Raw genomic sequence first — 23,095 nt, forward strand, 5'->3', positions numbered from 1 at the left:
GAGAACTCATCACCATGTGCATGCGAGGAAATGACCTGAGCCTGAGGAAAGAACCACTAGAGAGAATTCCAGGCAGCAGTGTGCCCTCTCACACAGGGCAGGGAATAGTGCCAGACCCCACCTGCCCTCCTGGAAAGCCTCATGAATCATGGGGCATTGCATAGAAAACACAAAGGGTTTTCCCTTTGCAGTGGGGAATAATTAGCTCACTCCCGGGGGTTCTGGACCCACCTAAGAAGCCTTAGAAGCAAAGTCTGTAAGCATCAAACCCTTTCCAAGTCACCTAACTTCATCCCAGAACAGGACTCAAGAATACTTAGAGGAATCACAGATGTCCAGCACCCAACCCTTTAAGAATCACAGTGTCTGGCACCTAATAAAAAATATCAGGCCTGCGCAGCAGCAAGAAAATAGGACCCACAATGTGGAGAAAAGCCAGTCAGCTGACACCAACCTAGGAATGACACTATTAGGATTAGCAGACAGAGACATTAAAACAGATCTTATAACTGTATTCCATAGGTTCAAAAAGTGAAGTAGAGACATGAAAACTATTTTTAAAAAGACCCAAATCAAACTTCTGGAGATCAAACCTAAAACGTATGAGATAAAAATATACTAAATAGAATTAATGGCAGGTTAGAGAAGTTGATAAAAAGATTGATAAATTAAAGATAGCAATCAAAATTGTCTGTAGTTCTCTGTTGCTGCTGTAACAAATTACGACAAACTCTATGGCTTGAACAACACAAATGTATTATCTTCTTGCTCTGTAGGTCAGAGGTCGGACACAGGTCTCCCTGGGCTTAAATCATCGTGTCGGTAGGGCTGAGCTCCTTTTGGAAGGTTCTAGTGGAGAATCCATTGTCCTGATTTTTCCAGCTTCCAGAGGCTGCCAGTCTCCTTCAGCTGCTGGCCCCCTTCCTCCATCTTTGAGGCTAAAAATGGCCATCGAGCCCTCATGTCGCATCACTGTCACCTGTACGTGGTCATATTTCTCTCTGACTCTCCTTCCTCTACTTTTAAAGACCCTTGTGGTCACATTGGGCGCATCTGTATAATCCAGGGGGTGTGCCTACCTTAGGGCCCTACTGATGAGCAACCTTAATTCCATCTGCAACCTTGATTCTTCTTTGCCCTGTAGCCTAACGCAGTCACAGGTCCCAGGGCCTAGGAAGTCGGTGTCTTCGGGGACTATTGGACTACCTACCACACTATCCAAAAATAAAACACAGAGAAAAGAATTTAACAAGAATAAGCAGAGTATCAGTGAGCTGTAGGGTAACTTCTGGTTGCTAATATACATGTACTTGGAATCTCAAAATGGGGAGAGGGGACAGAAAAGTATATTTGAAGCCGTAATGGCCCCACATTTCCCAAATTTTATGAAAACCATAAATCCAGAAATCTGAGAAGCTCAATGAGTCCTAAGTACTAGAAACATGAAGAAAACTATACTGAGGCACATCATAATCAAATTGCTCAGAAGCTGAAAAAGAAGAAAGACACATTACATGCAGAGGAACCAAAATGCGGTGGGGGGGGTTGGGGGCAGCCAATTTCTCATCAGAAACAGTGCTCAGAGAACCCTTACCAGGCCAGACCATATTCTGGGGCAAAACCAAGTCTTAAAGGGATTTAAATCATACAACATGTGTTATCTGACCACAATGGAATTAAATTAGGAATCAATAACAAAGATTTCTGGAAAATTCCCCCAATTTGGAGACTAACACATTTCCAAATAACTCATAGGTCAAAGAAGAAATCCAAAGGGAAGTTATTTGGAGTTGAAAATATTTTGAGCTGACTTAAATGAACACAACACAACATACCAAAATCTGGGGGGTGCCTGGAAGCAGTACTTAGAACAGTGTAGCGCTAATCACTATAAGCAACTAGAGGAAGAAGACCCAATGAAACCTAAAGTAGACAGATGAAAAGAAGTCACAAAGATCAGAGATGCAGTCAATGGGCTAGAATACACATTTGCAGACTACAGCCTGTGGCTGGCTCCCTCTTTTTGGAAATAAAGTTTTACACAAACACAACTGTGCCCTTTTGTTTCCGTATTGTCTGTGGCTGCTTTTTAGCTACAACAGCAGAGTGGGTGGTTATGGCAGAGACCATATGGCCTGACAACCTAAAATATTTACTATTTAGCCCTTTAAAAAAAAAGTTTGCTAACCAGAAACACAATAAACAAAATCTGTAAAACAGAAAGCTAGGTTTTTGAGATCAAAAAAATTGGTAACCCGGGGCGCCTGGGTGGCTCAGTTGGTTAAGCAACTGCCTTCGGCTCAGGTCATGATCCTAGAGTCCTGGGATCGAGTCCCACATCGGGCTCCCTGCTCAGTGGGGAGTCTGCTTCTCCCTCTGATCCTCCCCCTCTCATGCTCTCTGTCTCCCATTCTCTCTCAGATAAATAAATAAAATCTTTAAAAAAAAAAAATTGGTAACCCTCTAACAATGCTGATTGATCAGAGAGAAAAAAGAAGACACAAATGATCAACATCAGAAATGAGAGAGGTGACGTTACTACAGAGTCTCCAAATATTAAAAGGATCCTAAGGGTATATTATGGACAACTTTCCGCCAGTGCATTTGACAACTGAGATGAAAGAAATTCCTCGAAAAACACAAACTACCAAAGCTCACTCAAGAAAAAATACATGTATGTATTAAAGAAATGGGATTTGTTATTAAAGACTTTCCCACAAAGGAAACTCCACGTCGAGGTGGCTTCACCATTGCATTCTACCAAATATTTAAAGTATGAAATAATAGCAACCGTACACAAACTATTCCAAAAAAATGAAAAGGTGGGAATAATTACCAGCTTATTCTGTGAGGCCAGTGTGACCCCAGTACCCAAACCAGACAAAGGCCTTCTAGGAAAAGAAAACCACAGACCAAAATCCCTCATGAATACAGATGAAAAATTCTCCAGCCTGAGAAAGGGCATCTACAAAAATTCTACAGCAGATCTACTTGATGAAAAGCTTGGTGCTTTTCCCATCAGATCAAGAATAAGAGAGGATGTCTGCTCTCACCACTTATGTTCAGCCTTATGTTTGAGGCTCTAGTCAGTGCAATCAGATAAGAAAAAGAAATAAAAAGCACCCAGATTGGAAAGGAAGAAATAAAACTGTCTGTGCGGGTGGCCACCATCACCCGTGTGGGTGTACGGGCAAGTCAACGGAGAAAGGACAGTCTGTTCCTCAAATGGTGCTGGAAAAACTGGACTTCCATATGCAAAAGAATGAAGTTCAATCCATGCCTTGCACCAAATACAAAAATTAACTCATATACCTAAATGTAAATCCTAAAGCCACGAAACTTCTAGCAGAAAACTTATGACCTTGGGTTAAGCAAAGATTTCTTAGATACAACACCAGAAGCACCCTCCATAAAAGAAAAAAAAAATGGATACATTGGGCTTCACTAAAATTAAAAACTTCTGCTCTTGTAAATACACTCTTTTTTTAAAGATTTTATTTATTTATTTGACAGAGAGACAGCGAGAGAGGGAACACAAGCAGGGGGAGTGGGAGAGGGAGAAGCAGGCTTCCCGCTGAGCAGGGAGCCCGACGCAGGGCTCGATCCCAGGACCCTGGGATCGTGACCTTAGCCCAAGGCAGACGCTTAACAACTGAGCCACCCAGGCGCCCTTGCTCTTGTAAATACACTCTTAACGGAAAGAAAAGGCACAGACGGGGAGAAATATTTGCAGAGCATAGATCTGATAAAGGACTTGTATCCGGAATATGTAAAGAACTCTCAAAACTCCATAAGGAAAAAATGAACAATCCATTTCAAAAATGAACAAATGATTTCAACAGATATTTCACTGAAGAAGATACACGGATAGCTGTGAAGTACATAAAAAAGATGTCCAAAATCATTAGGCATCTGGGAGCTGCAAATTTAAAGCCGATGCTCTACCTCTGCACACGCATCAGAATGGCTAAGAGCGAGAGGACTGACCACACCCGGTGCTGGCGAGTGGAGCCCTGGAGCTCTCGTACTTTGCTGGCCGGAACGTAATGGTGCCCTCACTTGGGAAATCACTTGTGGCCGTTTCTTAAAAAGTTGAACATGGGTATATAAAAATACGCATAAATAAACATTCACGAAAAGTTAAACGTGCAGGCTCAGAGCATCAGGAGGGCAGGACTCAAGGCAGGGGTACGGCTGGGCAGGAGAGCACCTGCCGACCTCTGGGCAGGATGGATCCAAGTTTGGTGGGAACTTGAATGAAGCTTATGCGACATGAGTGGCTCTCTTAGGGAAAAAGAATTTAAAATGTGAAATCAAGACTAGGTACAAAAGTGCGTACTTAGGACAAGCAAGTAACTACAAATTCTTGGAGTCCTAGATCCCTTTCTTCTGAGTCATCTTGAGACACTGGTTCAGAGAAGCTTCTGTAGAGAAGCTTCCCAGTGGCACCCGGCTTTCCCCCCACCCCCGCTTCAGTGGCAGCGCCCACACCCCGTGAATGACCACAGCAGCCCACCAAGCCATGGGGGCCACCTCTCCGGCTTCGGGCTCTGCTGTCTCTCCCCTGGCTCCCCTCCCGTCTGTCTCCACAGCCCTGCTGCCCAGCGGGGACAAGGCTTGGGTGTGCAGAAGGCATCCTGGGGTCCCAGCAAGCTTGTCTCCTTGCTCGCCACCCTCCTGAGCTTTGGGCCGCATGGGCCTCTCCAGACTGCTGGCCTTGCTCGGTGCCCCTCAGTGAGGACGCACCCCACCTGTGCTCTATCTCTCAGAGCACTCTCCTCTGCTTCCTGGTCCTTGGGGGCTTTGCCGTGACCATTATCAGACTGACCCCTGCAGGCTGTCTTGTCTGTGAGGGGTGACAGGAGCATGGGGTGGGCCAGAGCCCAGAGTAGGGGGCTTGGGATCCCAGGCTCTACCTCGTAGTAGCTGTGAGTTCAAGCAAGTTCCATAATCACTCTGTGCCTCCCTTTCCTCATCTGTAAAGTGCAGAAAGTAATAGTACCTCCCTCCACAGAGTCTTAGTGAAGATGAAAGAATCCTAGGAGGGCTGGTGTGTCTGTCAGTTTGGTCCACTTAAGTGTCCGCAGCTTCTAGAAGAGTCCCAGGCAGGTACCGAGTACTCAGGAAGCACTTGCTCCTGTCTGGTCTCCGTCCCAGGGCTGTGGGCTCTAGCGAGGGGTGTCCTGGGTCTCACAGTTCTCCCTAACTGCTGTCCCACTCCCTTGAGAACCCAGGTCCCTGGGACTCACACCCCTACCCACAGACAGTCCTGCTTAGGGTCTGAGGCTCTGGGGTCAGAAGCAATCACATGGGGGAGTTACATATTGCAGGATGTTGCAGATGAACAAAGACAAGAGTGTTCTTGAACATCCCTTAAATCACCTATAAAGTTCAGTATAACTGGGTTTTGTGTATATCCCAAAGATCAGTTCATTTACACGTGAAAATGTAAGACCCGCTGGAGCTACATTAGGGAACAAGTCACTTAATGAACATCAGTCTGAGCTTTCCCACCCTTCGGCCTTTAGATAAGGATCCAGTGTCTAGCTGGGAGTAGGGATAGGGGGAGAATTCTGGAGCGTTCTGCTTCATGCTGCTTTAACAGCAAGCCTCCGTAACGTTACTACTTCTGGAGAAGCGGGTCTCATCTTCAGGCTCGGGAAGGAGGGCAGGCTGTGATGTCAGAGCCTAAGTTAAAAGCACAGAGTGATGTTTCACTGTAATTAGGAGGTGGAAAGCGGATTTAAAACACAATACATAGTGAGGCTGCTCCGGGTTCTGCGCTTCTCCCAGCTGGCCTCAGATCTGAGGGCTTTTTCCCTAATAGTGTGGGGGCTGGGGGTGCTCTAATGATTTCCGTTTTGATGTGGAAATGTAACAAAGACCAAGGGATTACACTGAAACCTGGAAGGGCCCCAAAGACAGACGTGGGAAGTGGGAAAGGGGTGGGGGCAGGGGGCAGGGGGCTGCCCAAACAGAGCCAGAAGCCTGGCCATTGCGGAGAGGTTTGGGAGAGGCGGCCTCCTCCCACAGCAGGGAAGAAGAGGCTCACCGGCCTCGGGGTGGAGAGTGCTGTCGCGGTCGCGGTCGCGGTCGCACGGGTCCTTGCAGTAAGCCTGTGTCTCCTGTCTTGCAGGTGGTGCTGGGGAGCGGGAGAAGGTGCCGGCCACCCCCGAGGCGCTCCTGCTCATGGCCAGCTCCCAGCGTGACATGGAAGACTGGGTGCAGGCCATCCGCCGGGTCATCTGGGCCCCGCTTGGCGGAGGTACTGCCCGTAGATCGCATGCTCACCCTCTAGAACCCTTGCCTTCAGGTAATCATGGCCCTCCGCCCTGCACTGAGCCTGCAAGACCCCTCTCACCCAGGGCTCGCTGGCTGTGTCCCGAGCGGCCTACAGGAGGCAGGCTGTGCTGGCCTCGGGTGCTGCCAGTCCCCAAGAGTCACACCTCCTGTGCGCCGGGGTGGGGGGGGGCGGTGGGGGACATCAGGGCAACTTTCCAAAACATGCCCTCCTCCAATGAGAGTGCTGTGGCGGGCGCGTGCCTGCCTCGCTGCATCCAGAGCCCGGCTGGACAGTAGGCGTCCGCGAGGTGGTGTGCACCGGGCGCGGTGTCCCTCCCCCTGCCGTGCCTCGCTGTAGCCACGTGGGGCCCCTGCGCTGCGCACACAGCCTGCTCCCGGGTCCCATCTCACAGCAGTGGCCGCCATTTACTCCCTCCGCCTTGACTAGGAGCACTGATTGGGTGCCTGAAACGTACTTGTAATACCGCTTGTATTCCAGGCACTAGGAATTCAGTAATAAACAAAATAGAGGATTCCTCCTCCCTCCCCCCATCCTTCGTCCGGCGGGAGACAGACAATAAGCAGTAAAGGTGTCACATGATGTCGAGTAGAGAGAAACGGAATGAAGTAAAGCTCAGCAGGATGGTAGGGGACGCTGTGTTAGATGCTGTAGCCCAGCCAGCTCAGTGAAGTGGCCAAGAGAGCCAGGGGAATGCTGGGTGAGGAGCATTCAGGCAGAGGAATCAGCGAGTGCAAAGGCCCTGAGGTGGGAATGAGTGATGTGAACACAGGGAATCTCGGGAAGGCCAGCGCGTCTCAGGGAGTGAGGACGGGAGAGTGGAGGATGTGAGGCAGGAGAGGTCACCGAGGCCTTGGGGACATGGTGGGGATCTCAGATTTTGTTCTAAATTGATGGGGCACCAAGGAGGGCTCTGAGCAGGAGAGAGACACGACCTGGCTCGGATTTATAAAGGGCCCTCTGGCCGCCACGTGAGGGGTGGAGCATCGAGAGACAAGAGTGGGCGCAGCAGGCTGAGACAGCCCTCAGACACGGGCGACGGGGGCCGGGGCTGGCGTGGGAGCGGAGGAGACAGTGAAGCGAGCCCGGCCGCAGGTGTGTTCTGAAGGTGGAGCTGCCGGGCTTTGCTGAGGGACGTGGGGTGCGAGAGAAAGGACGGATGGCCCCCGGCTGTGCAGTTGCTGTCTCTGTAGGTTGGTGGCCCTCTGCAGTCATCATGAAAGAGCTTGTAGAAGGGGTCGCCCTGCGGGCCGGGCCGGGGCCACCAACTCCCCGCTGAGCGTGGGGACCAGGGGCTGCCGGCCTGTGACCGGGCGAGCCGTGAACGCCCCCTCTCCCCCGCACAGTGTCTGAGTGGTGGACGGTCAGGCGGCGGCAGAAGCTCGCCCGTGGGGGCCCGGAGCCCATCTCCAGACCCCGGGTGCCCCAGAGGCCGAGCCCCTTCCTCACGCCTCACCTCGCCATCTCTCTCCTTTGTCATTGCCGCCTGCGGCCTGCCCGACCGCGCTTCCGAGAGCCAGGAATCCTCACGGAGGAGAGCCGATAGAATTTCCAAAGTCCGGTGTTCTCCTGCGTGGCATAAACGGCCTCACCCTGTTAGCCATGGCCTCCCTGCTCCTGATGATCGCAGCAACTTTGACCCCAGACCCAAGCCCACCCAGGGATTTCTGCAGCCTTCACAGACTGCCTTCGGTGCAGGCTGGTTGAAATTGAACCCATGGAACCAAGTAGAGCCCAGAGACAGGCCCTCATGCAGCTGGACTTTGATGATGACAGGTGCCACCTTTGAACACCGGGGGAAGGAGAACATCATCGTGACCTTGGGGTAGAGCGAGAGTTTTTGCAGGAGTTCCAAAAGTCATTAATCTTGTAGGAAAAGCCTGATAAATTGTCCTCCACAGGATGAAGAGCGTCTGTTCTTAAAAGGCAGATTAGGAAAATGAACAGACAAGCTCACAGGGTGAACTTTGCGAACTCCTGCGAAGACAGACAAGCCCGTAGAAGCTCGGGCAGGAGACTTGACCAGGCCCTTCACCCAAACAGAAATCCTCGTGACCAGTGAACACAGGCAGCGGTACTCCACCCACTGGTGCTCAGGGAGGTGCGTGGGAAAGCACTACACCCGCCAGAAAGCCTAAACGGAAAAGGCGGGTGGTTCCAAGTGGTGACGCGGACAGAGAGCTCCAGGCACCTGTGCGACTCGCTAGGGAAACCTGCAGGATCGCGGCGGTCGATGCTACGCACACCGAGGCCCCAGCAGTTCCACAGCTACGCATGTCCCGGGTGGAAATCTGGGCGCACGGGGCGCCTGGCGGGTGCAGTCGGTTAAGGGTCTGACTCTTGATTTTGGCTCAGGTCGCGATCTCAGGGTTGTGAGATCGAGCCCCACATCCAGCTCTGCACTTAGTGTGGAGTCTGCCTGAGATTCTCTCTCTCCCTCTGCTCTTCTCCCCGCTCGTGCTCTCTCAAAAGCAAAAACAAAAACAGTGCACGTGACTTGTACGGGTCACGCGTTCCCAGCAGCCTTACCCATGCCGGCCGGACACTAACCCGGTGTTTAGGAACAACGCACTGGGTAACTACAGATGATTCGTTCTCGCAGCAGAAACCCACCAGTAATGAGAAAGAATTAACTACGGCTCCACCTGGCAACACGCATGAATCCTAAACACATACGGTGGGACTCGGGAGGCCCAGTAACATGCTATAGGTATGATTCCATTTCTATAAAGCTGAAAAATAGGGCAGCAGGAAACTGTATTATTTGGGGATAGATAATGAGGCAGCAGAAAGAAAGAAAGGCAGAGAAATGAATGCCATGGTCCGAGTTGCACAGGCGTTCACTTTGCAATAATGTGTAGTCTGCACACGTACACCTGAAGTACATTTCTGGATGTACATGTATTTCAATATATAAAATATAAAAAAAAATAAATAAAGAGAAACTAAAGGCCGAAGAGGCTACGTAATTTGCCCAAGACTACCCAGCCCATCAGGGAGCAAAGCTGAGAAACGAAGGTGGGTGCTCTGACCCCAGACGCCGTTGTGCTTTGACTTGGACCGCGCAGGGCTCTGGCACAGCCCGTCTACACGGGGAGCCGGCTTCCGGCCACACGTCTATGTCTCCCTCTGTCTTTCTCTCGCCCCCTCCCTCCCTGCCTCCTCCTCTGTGCTTGTGCACAACTGGGACCCTTCGCAGAGTCCCACGTAGAACCCAGATGCGTCCCTCCCTCTGCCCCCCAGCGTTTATCAAATTTCTCAGGCTGTGTGCTGAAGAACGTGGAAGAATTAAAACAGGAACCATCATCAAAGGCGCTTATCTCCTTTCCACCTGCAGCGTAGAGGAAACGCAGAAATCCCGGGGTTAGCGATGCCAGACGTGTCTGGGCAAGCCGTGGGCACTCGCAGGTGGGCACAGTCAGCCTCTGCAGCTTTCCTGGCAAAGTGGTTATTAGCCTGGGTTCCCCTGGAAAGGAGGCGTAGAGGATCGGTCCTTCTTTCACTGTTCATCACGGAACCCGCGAGCCCTTTCAGGCATGGTTGTTCTGACAGAGAGCGGGCCACCTCTGACAGCCGGGAGCGGGCAGCGTGCCTGCTGCAGTGAGGGGAGAGCCCAGCTGTCCCCACAGAGAAAGTGGGGGGGCAGATGCGCGGGGTCGGCGGAGCCTGTTACCGCGGATGGCCTGCCCAGAGGTGGCCCGGACCGCGGTACCACTTGTCTGGGCATTCATTCATTGCGCCAGTCATTCATTCACTTGGGAATGTGTTCTAGGGGCTGGGGGTACGGCAGTGAGCAGGACAGACAAGGTCCCTGCCCTCCCTCATGAAGCGCACGTTCTAGAAGAGAAACCAGGGAACAAGTGAGATAAGGAAGCCCATTGCAGGTTAGACGATGATGAGCTCAGTGGAGAAAGATAAGGTGGGGAGAGCAAGCAAGAATGATGGGGGTCGGAGTTTCAGGACCTTGGAGTAAAGGACATGAGAGGGTGAATTACACACGTATCCGGGCAGAGAGTTTCAGAGGCAGAGACAGCAGTGTCCGTGTTGGAAGAACAGCAAGGAAGCCGGTGTGCCTGGAGCAGAGTCTGCGAAGAGGGAACGAGCAGGAAACAGGTCAGAGAGGCGGGGGTATGTAAGTCAGTAGGGCCTTGTCGTCATGGTGACCCTGGCTTTTCCTGAGTACCTTGGTGCCGTGAGTGGGTTTTGAACAAAGAATGGCAGAGCCTGACTCGGGTTCTGACAGGATCCCTTTGGCCACGTGCTGAGAAGAGATCGAAGAAGGCAAGGACAGAAGCAGGGCGATCGGGTAGGAGCTCATTATTCAATAATGCCAGTGAGAAATGGTGGCAGCTTGGTCCTGGGTGGTATTGGTGATGAGATGTAATTGAAATCTTGATATATTTTAAGGGAAAGGCAGTAGTATTGCCCTGCTGGAATGGAAAAAAGGTATAAGAGAATGGGAAAAGTCAAGGGTAATCCCAAGATGTTTTGGTCCAGGCAACTGGAAGGATGGATTAGCCATTAACTGAGATGAGAAAGACCACAGGAAGTACAGTGTTTGGAATGAAGATTGAGAGATCACACTGGGACTTAGTCTGAGATACCTGTTAGAGACTAAGTTTAAATGTCTAGCAGGCAAACATTTAGTCTAGAGAATTAGAGCGAGGACTGCGTTGGAGAGAGAATTTGGGGGCTTTTGACACATAGATGGGGTTTGAAGCCATGAGGCTGGATGAGACACCATGGAGCAAGTGTAAGGACAGCAGAGGACCAGGGCTGAGCCCTGAGCTACTCCCAGGTGAGAAGTCAGGGGCAGAGGAAGAGCCAGCAGAGGGGGCTCAGAAGTAAAGGAGAGGAGCCAGGAGTGAGTTGGGGATCCAGAGCCAGATGAAGAGAATGTCTCGGGAAGAAGGAGCAGTGACAACATGCACTGTGGACAGATCAACAAGAAGAGAACAGACATTGAGCACAGTTCCCTGCTGCCTTGGGCACCTGTGGTTCCGCCGGAGTGCTGGCAATAAAGCCTGAGAACAGTGGGCTCGTGAGAAAGGATAAGAAGAAGGGAATTGGAGTGTGAGAATAACCAACTGTTTCAAGAAGTTTGCTGTAAAGGGAAAGAGAAATGGGACAGTAGCTGGAGGGGAAGTCAGGTAAAGAGAGGGTTGTTTTGTTGTTGTTGTTGTTGTTTTTTGAGTTGGGAGATAAAACAGCAAGGTGAAAGATTGATGGTACAGCGGAGGGAGAGAAGAATGGCTAGAGCACTGATAGCTCTTGTGCATCTAGATGCAAAAATCCTCAACAAAATGCTTACGAATTGAATCCAGCAATATATGAAAGGATCATATACCATGACCAAATGAGATTTGTCCCAGGAATGCAAGGGTGGCTTAACACCTGAAAATCAACAATTGTAATACATCAATAGAAGAAAAGACAAAAACCACATAATCATCTCATAGACTCAGAAAAAGCATTTAATAAAGTCTGGCACCCTCTCATAATAAAAACATACAAGGGCCTAGGGATAGGGATAGAAAGGAACTTCCTCAACTTGATAAAGGGTATCTATGAAAAACTCACAGGCAACATCATACTTATGGAGGAAGACTGGATCCTTCTGCTCTGAGATCAGGAAGAAGACATGGATTCTCACTTTTCTCACTTCTATTCAGCACTGTACTGGAGGTTCTAGCCAAGCAATTAGATGAGAAAATGACATAAAATACGTCCAGATTAGAAAGGAAGAAAGAAGTAAATGTATCTCTTATTTGCAGATATGATCTCATGTACAGAAAATCTTAAGAAATCCACTAGAAAACAATTAAAAGTCATAAAAAATTCAGCAAGACTGCAAGATATAAGGTCAGTACACACAAATCAATTGTATTTCTCTTTTAGGAGCAATGAGCAAACTGAAAATGAAATTAAGACAACTTCATTTACAATAGCATCCCAAAGAAAAGTATACTGAGCGGGCACCTGGGTGGCTCAATTGGTTAAATGTCTGCCTTCGGCTCAGGTCATGATCCCCAAGTCCTGGGATCAAGTCCCATATCAGGCTCCCTGCTCAGCAGGGAGTTTGCCTCTGCCTCCGCCCTTCACCCTGCTTGTGCTCTCTCTCTCTCTTGCTCTCAAATAAATAAATAAATAAAAATCTTTAAAAAAAAGAAGAGAATACTAAGGAATTAATGTAACAAAAGAAGTATAAAACTTACTACTCTGAAAGTGACAAAACATTTTTGAAAGAAACCGAAACAGATCTAAATAAATGGAAAGACATCCCATGTTCATGGATCAGAAGACTTGATCTTGTGTAGAGGATAACGCTCTCCTGTGGATCTCTGGACTTCTGTGCCCAGCTCTGGGAACAGGGGCAGCACCTCCTAGCCAGCTCGCTGTGAGAGGGGACAGGAGGGGCCCACAGAGTAGCTAGGGCTCCCTGGCATTGGTGGGTGCTTGCATGGGTATCTGGAGAGGACTGCAAGCCCTCAGGGGAGGGTCTGATGTTCATAGGAAGGTGCTTGGCAACACCAGTTGCACTGATGGGTGAGAGGAGGCGGAGTGAGCACAGATTTCAGCATTGGGCTGTGTTCTCATGTGATCTGGCTCTGCCCTTGGCTTGCTGTGTGACCCTGGGTATGCCAGTTACCCTCTCTGTCTTTTTCTGCAAAACGGGAATAAGAGTGTCTTCTTTGCAGGATTATCATGGGAATTAAGAGAGAAGATCAATGCCAAGTGCTCAGCACTCTTTTTTTTTTAAATAACCGTGGATTTTTTTTAAAAGATTTTATTTATTTATTTCACAGAGAGAGAGAGAGAGCACAAGCAGGGGGAGCGGCAGGCAGAGGGAGAAGCAGGCTCCCCGCTGAGCAGGGAGCCCGATGCGGGGCTTGATACCAGGACTCTGGGATCATGACCTGAGCTGAAGGCAGACGCTTAACGGACTGAGCCACCCAGGTGCCCTCAATACTAGGTAGCCCTGACTCATTCAGCAAACACAGCACACCTGCCCTCTGCAGGCAGGGAACGTGCCAGGGCAAAAAAGAGATCAGAGGGAGCTTCTTTCCCACTCCCCAGATGGCCACTAACCAGGAAAGTTAAATCACAAGGCACAGAGCAGTGGTTCCCAAGTGTTCGCTAGCATCAGAGTCGCCCAGAGGAAGGCCTGTGAACCTAGACTGCTGGCCCCGCCCGCAGGCTTCCAGCTCACTTGGTGCCCTAGAATTTGTATTTCGAACAAGTTCACAGGCCCTGCTAGTGCTGCTGGTGAACCTGTGTTTTAGAAGGTGGTGAGTACAAACAGCAGTTTTTTTTTTTTTTTTTAAGATTTTATTTATTTATTTGACAGAGACAGCGAGAGTGGACAAGCAGGGGGAGCAGTAGAAGGAGAGGGAGAAGCAGACCCCCCGCTGAGCAGGGAGCCCGATGCGGGGCTCGATCCCAGGACCCTGGGATCATGACCCGAGCCGAAGGCAGACGCTTAACCATCTGAGCCACCCAGGCGCCCCCAAACAGCAGTTTTAAATACAGTGGTGAGGGCAGGACATTCAAACAGTGTTGGGAGGTGAGAAAGCAAGCAGGGAGGTCTGGCGAAGGCGCACCAGACCGAGGCGACAGCCTGGGCCACAGCAGAGCACGTCCGATGTGATCTTGAACGAGCGCGGAGGCAGGTGGGCCTGAGGGGCGAGGGACAGGGCAGATGGGAAGGAGCCTGCCGCCCAGGCCTCCTACTCCCAAGTGAAAGGGGGAGGGGGCGTTGGAGGGCTTTGGGCTGAGGAATGACGGCATCTGATCTACAGCTGAAAAGGGCCATTCTGACTGCTGACCCCCGCGCCCCCACCCCAGGGACAATGACGAGGCGAAGCCCGGACACAGGTATTCGGGCTTCTCTGGGCAAGAGTCAGGGGTGCTTTTGCTTCGGTGGGTGGCGGTGAAAGTAACCGCGTTCTGAGTCTGTTTTGAAATAGGACCGACGAGCCCTGGATGGGGGTGTGAGAGAGCGGGGGCCGGCAGGTGGACTCGGAGAGGTCCTACTGAGAGGCCTTGGGGACAGAGCTGTCATTAGCCAAGAGGGGAAGACTCAGCATAGAGCAGGTTTGGGAGGTCACGGCAAGACCGCAGTTCCATCTGGACACGTTTGAGTTTGAGGGGTCTATTTGTCATTAAACCGGGACAGGGGCTGCGTGGGCAGCTGGATGCAGGAGTCTGGGGGCCAGCGCTCTATGACTAGTTGCACGGTAACTATCCCACTCACAGACCAGCGGGCACTGCCCTAGCACAGCCCATGTGGTCATCGTGTTAGACCTGCCAGAATCCTCTCTACCACCCCCCCACCCAAATTCCCCAGATGGACGGAAGTCGGCAGGTGCTCTCCATTTAGGAGGCTCTGGACTCTAATGGGCACTGCCATAATGAGCTCTAGATTATGCCCTGGCCAGGATGACACCCATCCCACATGGAGAGGGGGTCATTTTTAGTTGTGGGGCCTGGTAAGGGTGGGTGTTCAGAAATGGTCATAAAACTGTCCTCTTGGGGCAGGGCTGAGAAGCTGAGGGTCTGCCCTCCCAAATAAGTACCTCCCACACAGGTGGGAGAACTGAAGCTCAGGAGGAGAAAGCAAGTCAGCACCAGAGCCCACATGTCCACTGGGAGGGTCCACCTACTCCCAGAGTAGGTGCCTTTAACTGAGCCCTTGGGCCCTTCTCTTTAAGGTGGACAGTGCTGCTCAGACCCAGAGAGTCCCGGGGCCGTGGGAGCTCCAGGCTTTTCTGGCAGGTTTAGGGCAGGGCATTCCTTGGCTTGTGGCCCTCACCGGCATCATGAAATGCCCTTCCTCCCTCCTTGTGTTGGTGAACTCTGGGAAGGCAACAGCACACGGAGCACAGAATTTAGGGGGGGCACCAAAAAACTCAGTAATCAAGATGAACATTTTATTGTAATATTTTTTTAATGAAAATTAATGTAAAAAGTCCATTACATTAGTTTCTTCTTGCTGCTCAACAAATTGCCACAAGCTAGCTCAAAACAACACAAATTTATCTTCTCATAGTTCTGGAGGACAGAAGTCAGAACTGAGTCTTACAGAGCTAAAATCAAGGTGTTGGCATGGCCTGTTCCTTCTGGGGGCTCTTGGGAGACCCTGTCCCTTGCCTCTGCACCTTCTAGATGCTGCCCTCCTTCCTTGGTTGTGGCCCCATCACTGCGGTCTCTGCTTCCCTTTTTACATCACTACCTCTTCTATGGTCAGACTTCCCTCTGCCTCCCTCTTAGGAAGCTGACCTGGATGATCCAGTATAATCTCTCCATCCTTAATTTAGTCATGTCTACCAAGTCCCTTTTATTAGGTAAGATAACACAGTCACAGGTCCCAGGGATTAGGATTTGGACATTTTAGGGGGGTCGTTATTTAGCCTACAACACCCATGATAAATGTCGAAATTTTAAATAAAGACAGGATCCATGGGGTTAGAGTGAGGCGCTCACGAAGTCTTTGCAAGAGCAGGGTTGGAGCCTGTCATTACTTAAAATTTTGATAACTCGTTCATCATGGATTTTTTTTTTTTGCATTTAATTTGTATTTTTAAAAATATTGCAATAAAATATTTATCTTATTGAAGTTTTTGATACCTCCTTAAATTCTGCACCTGTGGGGAGTGCCTCATATTGCCTCATCCTAGCCCCAACCCTGCTTAGTAGAGCAAGAAGAGGGGCCCTGCGCTGCCCACTCAGCTTCCAGCCGCAGGGCTCCCCCAAGCCCCTCCCTACAGAATTCTGCCCACAGACCCCTGTAGACCTCTGTTTCTCCTGCCTGGTGTTGCAGAGCCCCCAGCTTTGCTTTGCTTTCCACCCGCCCTCCTGGTATATCCCTGAGGCTGGCTATCCATCCCACTCTTCAGACTTTGGAAGTAGGGGATTGTGGGCTCACTTCACTGAGACAGCATCCTGCTCCAGGAAGAACGCATCTCTGCAGAAAGGTAATTTAGGTTTTGATGGACGGTCTGTCCATTTACTAGCTGTATGACCTTAGGAAAATTCCATAACCGCTCTAGGCTTTACCAGCCACGTCTGTAAAATGGGGACATTAATACTTAGCTCTCAGGGCTGCACTAGACACCTGACTTTAAGTCCCAAGCACCAGCTCTGCAGGCAGGAGCCCAGCTTTAGATACGAGCTCGGCACTCCCTGCGCTGGGTGACCCAGCCGAATTACCTGACCTTCCTGGGCCTCCGCTGCCCCACCGGGAACACCTGCCTCCCAGCCTGCGGGGGAATGGGAGCTGCTCGAGCGAGTCCTCTGCACCCCCCGGAGGAAGGGACCCCCGTCGGGAGCTGCTGCTGGCATTCGATCCTCCGGAGCCTAGTCCCACTGAGCATTCGGGAGAAGGGGGTGAGACGTCTGGGCCGGGAGCTCTTCAGGCGTGGCATCTCAGGAACTCGCGAGTGCCGGCCCTCCCTCCAGGGTCCGGGCCCGGGGCGGGCGGGCGGGCGGCGGGCAAGACGCTACCTGCGCGCGTGCCGGGCATTCCTGCGCCGCCGCACCGGGCGCGCCATGGGCCTGATGCCGGCCGCGCGGGCCTTCTCCCGCTGCTGCGTCTGCCCGCCGCCGCCCTGCCGCCTGCCCGCCTGCTGCGCGCCCGCCGCCCCAGGTAGCGCGGGACGGGGTGCGGGGAAGCGGCGTCCCGAACCCCAGCCGCGGGCGACGGGGGTGCGGCGCGTGTGTCTCGCGGGGGTCGGGGTGCCCGGCGCGCGGCCGGTGGGTCGCCGGGCCCGGGGAGCGGGGCGCGCGCGTGTTCGCGGCGAGAGGCGGAGGCCGCATACCCCTCCTATCTTGTGCCGCGGGGTGGCGGCCCGGAGCAGAGCGGGGACCCGTCCAGGGTCATCCCCGCCACTACTGAGGGGACCGAGCGGGGTGGGAGCCTTAGGCTCCCGACTCCAAACCCAGTGCTCGGCCCACGTTTGCCGCCCCCGCCCCGGGCCTCAGGAAGGCCACTGTGCCGGGGCGTGGGGCTGCCGACCCCCCGGGGGAGAGGGATCCCCTGCCCTGGGGCTGGCTCGCCCTGGGCAGGACACCGGCGGCGAGGTGATGTTCGCCTCTCGCTGTATTTCTCTCTCCTGGCTGATGTCAGCCTGTTGGTTGGTGAGGCCTGGTTTCAGCCCCCCCCCCCCCCCGGGCCCCCCGGGGCCGCTCTGAGCTGCACCTAGAGCAGGGCCAGGCGCATGGGCACACACCGTGTGGGAAGGCTGGGTTGACAACCTTGGCAGCAGAGCTGAGAGCAGGAAGGGACTTCCCAAAGTCTGCAGCTCCAGAGAAAATTTAATGGTTTTCCTCCTTGTGTCTTTTCCCTGATGTGGCCTGCCCCCCCCCCACAACGTCCTGCTGCCCCCCAACTAGACAGAGCCCCAGGAGAGCCAGACAGGCCTGCGGTCTCCGCTCAGGAATCCGCTCCAAGAGGGAACACCAGCTTCTCCTTTCCTCTGGGGCCTTCGGAGCCCACAGAGCTCTGGCCCTGGCCCTGGGCCGGAGCTCCTGGGTCAGGAGAAGGCCACGTGTGTCACATACCTGCTTCAGCGTGCCTGTCGTGGTGAGCTCTGCCATGGCTGCTCACAGCCCCATGAAGTGGCCGAGAGACTGAGGACTGTGCCCAAGGTCATCTGGGACAGGGGCGTGAGCCAGCCAACTGCCCTGCCAGTGGCCTGTGACTTCCTGCTCCTGCATGGGCTGCTGGGGCAAGGGGAGCGAGAGCGGGGCTTTGCGGGGGAGAGCAGGCAGGGGGGAGGCCCGGCGCAGGCCCGAACCCAGCAGCAGGTTCATCCAGAGGGAAGGCAGCCTCTGCCAGTTTCCTCTCTGGTGGCAGAGCCGGTACTTTGTGAAGAGCGTGGGCTGGGACCTCGAGGAACCCGCACACTGGCTGGGTTTCCAGGGATCTGACGAACCTACTGGAACTGGTTCTTGGCAAGGCTCCCCCTCCGAGATGTGCCAGGAGGGCTGAGGAAGTTCAGGCGGCTGCTCCCGGCCCCACCCGGCTCTGCCAGAGAGACCCTGGCCTGGGGAGGGGTGGGTAAGGCCCTGGCGGAAGGCGGCCCGGCCCTGTAGCCCGAGTGCAGGTGGCCCCCGGGAGGAGGACAGCTGGGAAGGAGGCCCGAGGAGGCTGAGTTGGGGTGAGCTTTCCCGCGGTGCTCCACAAAACCTCTCTCCCCAGAGGGAGGTGAGGGGGCAGCTAGCACCTGAAGCCTCCACAGTCTCCTGCAAGGCTCCCCACAGCCGTGCTGGGAATGTGGGCTCCGTGCCAGGCCTGGTGGTGCCTCGGGCAGGGCCTCAGGGCAGCCTCTTAGAGACTGTGCGATCATCCCGTTTTATAGATGGAGAAACTGAGGCCCAGGAAAGGAGGCCCCTCCTCTCCTCAGTAGCTCAGCTGGGATGTACACCCAGACCAGTGCACATGTAGGCTCAGAATGTTTGTCTTTATGGCCTTCAGTCGTGATTGTCACCTGCCTGTGTCTCCACACCCGCCACCCCCCACCCCGCCCCAGCCCAGCCCAGTCACCGGGCTCAGCACTTGGAGGGCCTCTGGGACAGTGTCGTCATATCCCAAAGTCCCTGGGCAACACAGGAGGTCAGTGCTCACCATGGCGGCTGGTCCTCTTCAGCTCTGCTCCCTCCGGCCCCGCCTCCGACCCCTGTGGCCCCCGTCAGACCCCCACCCAGCTCTGCCCTGGGGCCTCTGCCCCCACGCCCCACTCCCGCCTGCCTGCCTGCCTATCTCCTCATCCTTACACCCCAGTGTCCATGGCACCTCCTCCCCCTAATCGCCCCGATTTGGAAGCGCTCCGGGCCCTGTGGACTTCCCTTTCCTGGCTCCCAGCCCTGTGTAGGAGGGCGGGGTGAGCGGTGAGGAAGGGCTCCCGGGGGTGGCCCTGGCTGTGCTGAGGTTGGGAGGGGACTCTCAGAGCTGGGGGCCTGCCCTGAAGCGGCTGCCCTCTCTCTGGCCCAGGTCTGTACCCCAGAGGAAGGTGGGGCAGGGCCTGGCCTGCCTGCCACGGTGCATTTCCTCCTGGGGGGGGAGGGAGGCAGCAAGGGGCGTTCAGCTGAGTAGGCCCCGGTAGGATTTGGTGTCTCCAGCCCTCGGGAGTGGGAGTGGACTGAGGCCGTCCACTCCCTAGAGCAGGGTGAGGCGCAAGTGTGAGGGGGGTAGAAGGGTGGGTGGGCGGATGGACAGACAGGAGGATGGCGGATGTCCCGGGGACAGGAGATGGGAGAGCAGGAAGGGCTAGAGCCTAGAGGAGGCTGGATGGGATTACCCCATCTTGGTGGATCTCTGGAGGGAGTTTCAGAATTCTTCTCCTCGGTGTCTCTCTTCCCTGACTGTGGCCTTCAGTCACCTGTGAGCCCAGCGTGGGGAGCTGAGTGCAGGAACTCTGGATGGGTCACGCTTCACTCAGTGCTCCCAGGTGCTCCCAGGCCAGCACTAGCTCGGGACTGGGGGGGGGCAGGGGGGGTGGCTCCCAGTGAGGATGCGGGCAGAGGTGAGTGTTCACGCACTCACAGCTCACATAGGAGGGGACATCCGAGCTGTTCCCAAGGGCTAATAGGAGATTTGCGCGGACTGAAGAGGAAGGAGACCTCCAGGCAGAAGCCGGTGCACGGGCCGGGCAGCAGGAAAGCAGACGCACTTAGGGCGAGTAGTGGGTAGAGCTGACGAGAAAGGGACGTGTGCGTGAGTGGGGAGGGAGGCAAGAGGCAGGCACTGAGGGTGCGATGCCAGGCTAGCCCCCCCCTTTTGGGGACCCTCTGCTCATGGGCAGTTGCCCCTGTATGTCCTCTGCCCGCTCGTTTGAGGTCCTAGCAAATGCCTCGGGTCATGACAGGCACGGTTCCCCATTTCTGCCTCCTGTGAATCAGGACCGCTCTCCTCCTTCATCCCAACCGCAGTACCCTTGGGGGACGTCTGGGCCATGGAGGTCAAAGCAAGAGGGGTGAATTCCTGTCCGAGCCGCATGAGTGAAGTTCGGGCTGGGTGTGAGGCAATAGGGCGCGGTGAGGACTGGGGAGAGGTGGCAGGTGATGGGTTATCACGGGCACAGGGGCCGCTGGACTCCGCCAATGTTGCCGTTTGGGAATTCTGGCCTAGTACTTGCAGATCTGTGGATTTTTTTCAAGAGAAGCTGGAAATCCAGATTTTTATATGAAATCTCCTGATTTTAAATAACTAATATTAAAATGGTTCACACATCACCCTAGCTGAACAGGAGCATTTGGCCCCACGTGGCCCACTGTTGAGCATGGGCCATCGTGCCCTGAGTGAGGTGAGTGGGGACAGTGGCTCTGTGGCCGCGGGACCGGCAGAGAGGCCCGGAGGCTGTTAGCGGCGGGCCCTGGGGGCGCCTCCGACGGGCTTCTCAGGGCTGCCCCAGGCAGCCACCGAGCCAGTGTCACGGCAGCCTCAGCCCCTGCTCTCGAGGCTGTTGACTGGCCCGCCAGGCCCCACCCCTGTGGGCAGGGGCCCTGCGCTCTCCCCCGAGTCCCGGGAGGCAGACAGCTTTTCCTTTCGTGTCCCGTTGTAGCCTCCGCTTCACCTCTGCCCACTGTCTTCACGAGCAGCCCGGGGAAACGGGAAGCGGGACTGGTGGGTGGCTAGTAGCTGGGTATCCAGCACCAGCGTGGGTGGGGAGCAGCAGTGTGGCCTGGAACATTCCCTAGGCCCGGAGCCAGCCTGCGTGGGTTTGAACCTTGACCCTGCCACATGCTGAGTGAATTCGGGCATGCGTCTCCGTTTGTCCGTCTGAAAAAAGGGGACGGAGCTGATAGTGATGCTGGCGGAAGTAGTCCCTCAGTTACGGAGCTGCATGAGAATCGTGCCCCGGTGTCCGGGCAGCGCCTAGAGCAGCACCCCGCACCGTGAGCGCGCCGTGTCGGCTGCGTCAGCGCCGCCCTCAGGCGCACGTGCTCGGACGTGCACACACGCGTCCACTTGCACGCATGCGCGCGCTGCTCCCTAAAGCGTTGATGGCATCACTGGCTGCCCTCCACACGGGCATGTTTTCTAGAAGGGAGAAGTCTCACTCCCCCCTCCCCCCCCCGCAGATGCTGTGTGCTTTGTCCTTGGGTCAGGCAGGGGCAGAAGGAGCTTGCACTGAGCCCTGCTCTATGCCAGGCACCGCGTCAGGGACGGCACCGCGTCAGGGACGGCAGTAGCTTACGTCAACCTCGCCACCGTGCGGGGAGCCGAGTAGGTGCCCGGAGTCCTGCCACTGCTCGGTGGCAAGGGAGAGCTCGCACTCTGCCCTGGCTCGCTCACCACCCGGCCTCGGTAGCCACGTGCCTGCACACAGTGGAGCTCTGGCATCGTGCCTCTGGCGCACCCCAAAAGCCCCCCTGCGGGGAAGGTCTCTGCATCCCGCACGCATGTGGAAGACGCTGGGCATTTGAAAGTCCTTGTAGAGCTTAGGGCCGGGAGAAGTGTGTTTCTCCTTGTGTTTGTGTGTGTGTGTTTGTGTGTGTGTGTGTGAGAGAGAGCGAGCGAGCGTGCACGAGAGTGCTTTATGGACCTCAGCTGCTTCTGCTCTTAGCGTCACTGTGTGTGTGTGTGTGTGTGTGTGTGTGTGTGTTTGTGTGTGTGAGAGAGAGCGAGCGAGCGTGCACGAGAGTGCTTTATGGACCTCAGCTGCTTCTGCTCTTAGCGTCACTGTGTGTGTGTGTGTGTATGTGTGTCGCGAGTGCTTTATGGACCTCAGCTGCTTCTGCTCTTAGCGTCACTGTGTGTGTGTGTGTGTGTGTGTGTGTGTGTGTGTGTGTCGCGAGTGCTTTATGGACCTCAGCTGCTTCTGCTCTTTGCCCGGGCTGCCAGGACCCTCTCAGCTGGTTGTGTATTTAGTTGTCATAGGTCTTCTCAGTCTAGAGTTCCTCTATTTCTTCCTCTCTCCCTCCATCCCTCATTTGCTTTCTTGTCCTGTGCTTTGGATCTCTTGCTTCCTGTTTTTTTGGTTTGTTTTTTCGGTTTTTTGTTTGTTTGTTTTGCGAACATTATTGAAATGTAGCATACAGGAAAGTGTATAATTCACAAGTGTACAGTTTAATGATTTTTCTCAAAGTGAATATAGCTGGGTAAGCAGTGCCCAGGTCCAGAATCAGAGCACTACCGGCACCCCAGAAGCCCCTGGGACCCCTTCCAGTCACTGACCCACCAGGGTAACCATGCCCTGCTCTGGTTTTGCACGTTACCCAGATGGAGTCATGCAGTGTGTACTCTAGGTCTGGCTTCTGCTCATGGTTTTTTTTAACTTTTTAAAAAAGATTTATTTACTATTTGAGAGAGAGAAGGCATGAGCAGGAGGGGCAGAAGGAGAGGGAGAGAGAATCTGAAGCAGACTCCCTGCAGAGCGCAGAGCCTGATGCAGGGCTCGATTCCACGAGATCAAGACCCGAGCCGAAATGAGGAGTCAGAGGCTTAACCAAATGCGCTACACAGGAGCCCCTTTTTTAAAAACTCTTAAAAATTGTTGGTAAAATAGAACTAAGATAAAATTTACCATCTTTACCGTTTTTAAGTGTACAACTCAGTGGCATTAAGTATATTTGCAATATGCAGCCACCACACCATCCAGCTCCAGAACTCCATCTTGTAAAACTAAAACTCCATTCTCATTAGACGGTAGCTCTCCATCCCCCCATCCTCCAGCCTCTGGCAACCACCATTCTCCTTCCTGTCTTTAGGAATTTGTTATTCTAAGTACTTCACATAAGTGAAATCACACAGTATTTGTCTTTTTGTGGCTGGCGTTATTTCATTGACACAAT

At 53.6% G+C, this 23,095-nt stretch overlaps 1 protein-coding gene across 7 annotated transcripts in view; it reads left to right on the plus strand.

The window, feature by feature from the left end:
* ARHGAP22 (Rho GTPase activating protein 22) overlaps positions 1-23,095 on the plus strand; it is a 172,338-nt gene that overhangs the window by 136,264 nt on the left and 12,979 nt on the right. For 4 of the 7 annotated variants that reach the window (XM_036103151.2, XM_036103154.2, XM_036103152.2 and 1 more), the window contains one exon: positions 6,137-6,313. The exons of 1 other annotated variant lie outside the window; for it this stretch is intronic. In XM_036103151.2, coding sequence (XP_035959044.1) covers positions 6,137-6,313 — 177 coding nt within the window. The remainder of the gene's footprint in view (positions 1-6,136; positions 6,314-23,095) is intronic. 2 more of the 7 variants (XM_036103153.2, XM_078077465.1) reach the window with 1 other exon arrangement.

This window comes from Halichoerus grypus, chromosome 7 (genome assembly GCF_964656455.1).
Source record: "Halichoerus grypus chromosome 7, mHalGry1.hap1.1, whole genome shotgun sequence".
Taxonomy (NCBI): Eukaryota; Metazoa; Chordata; class Mammalia; order Carnivora; family Phocidae; genus Halichoerus; species Halichoerus grypus.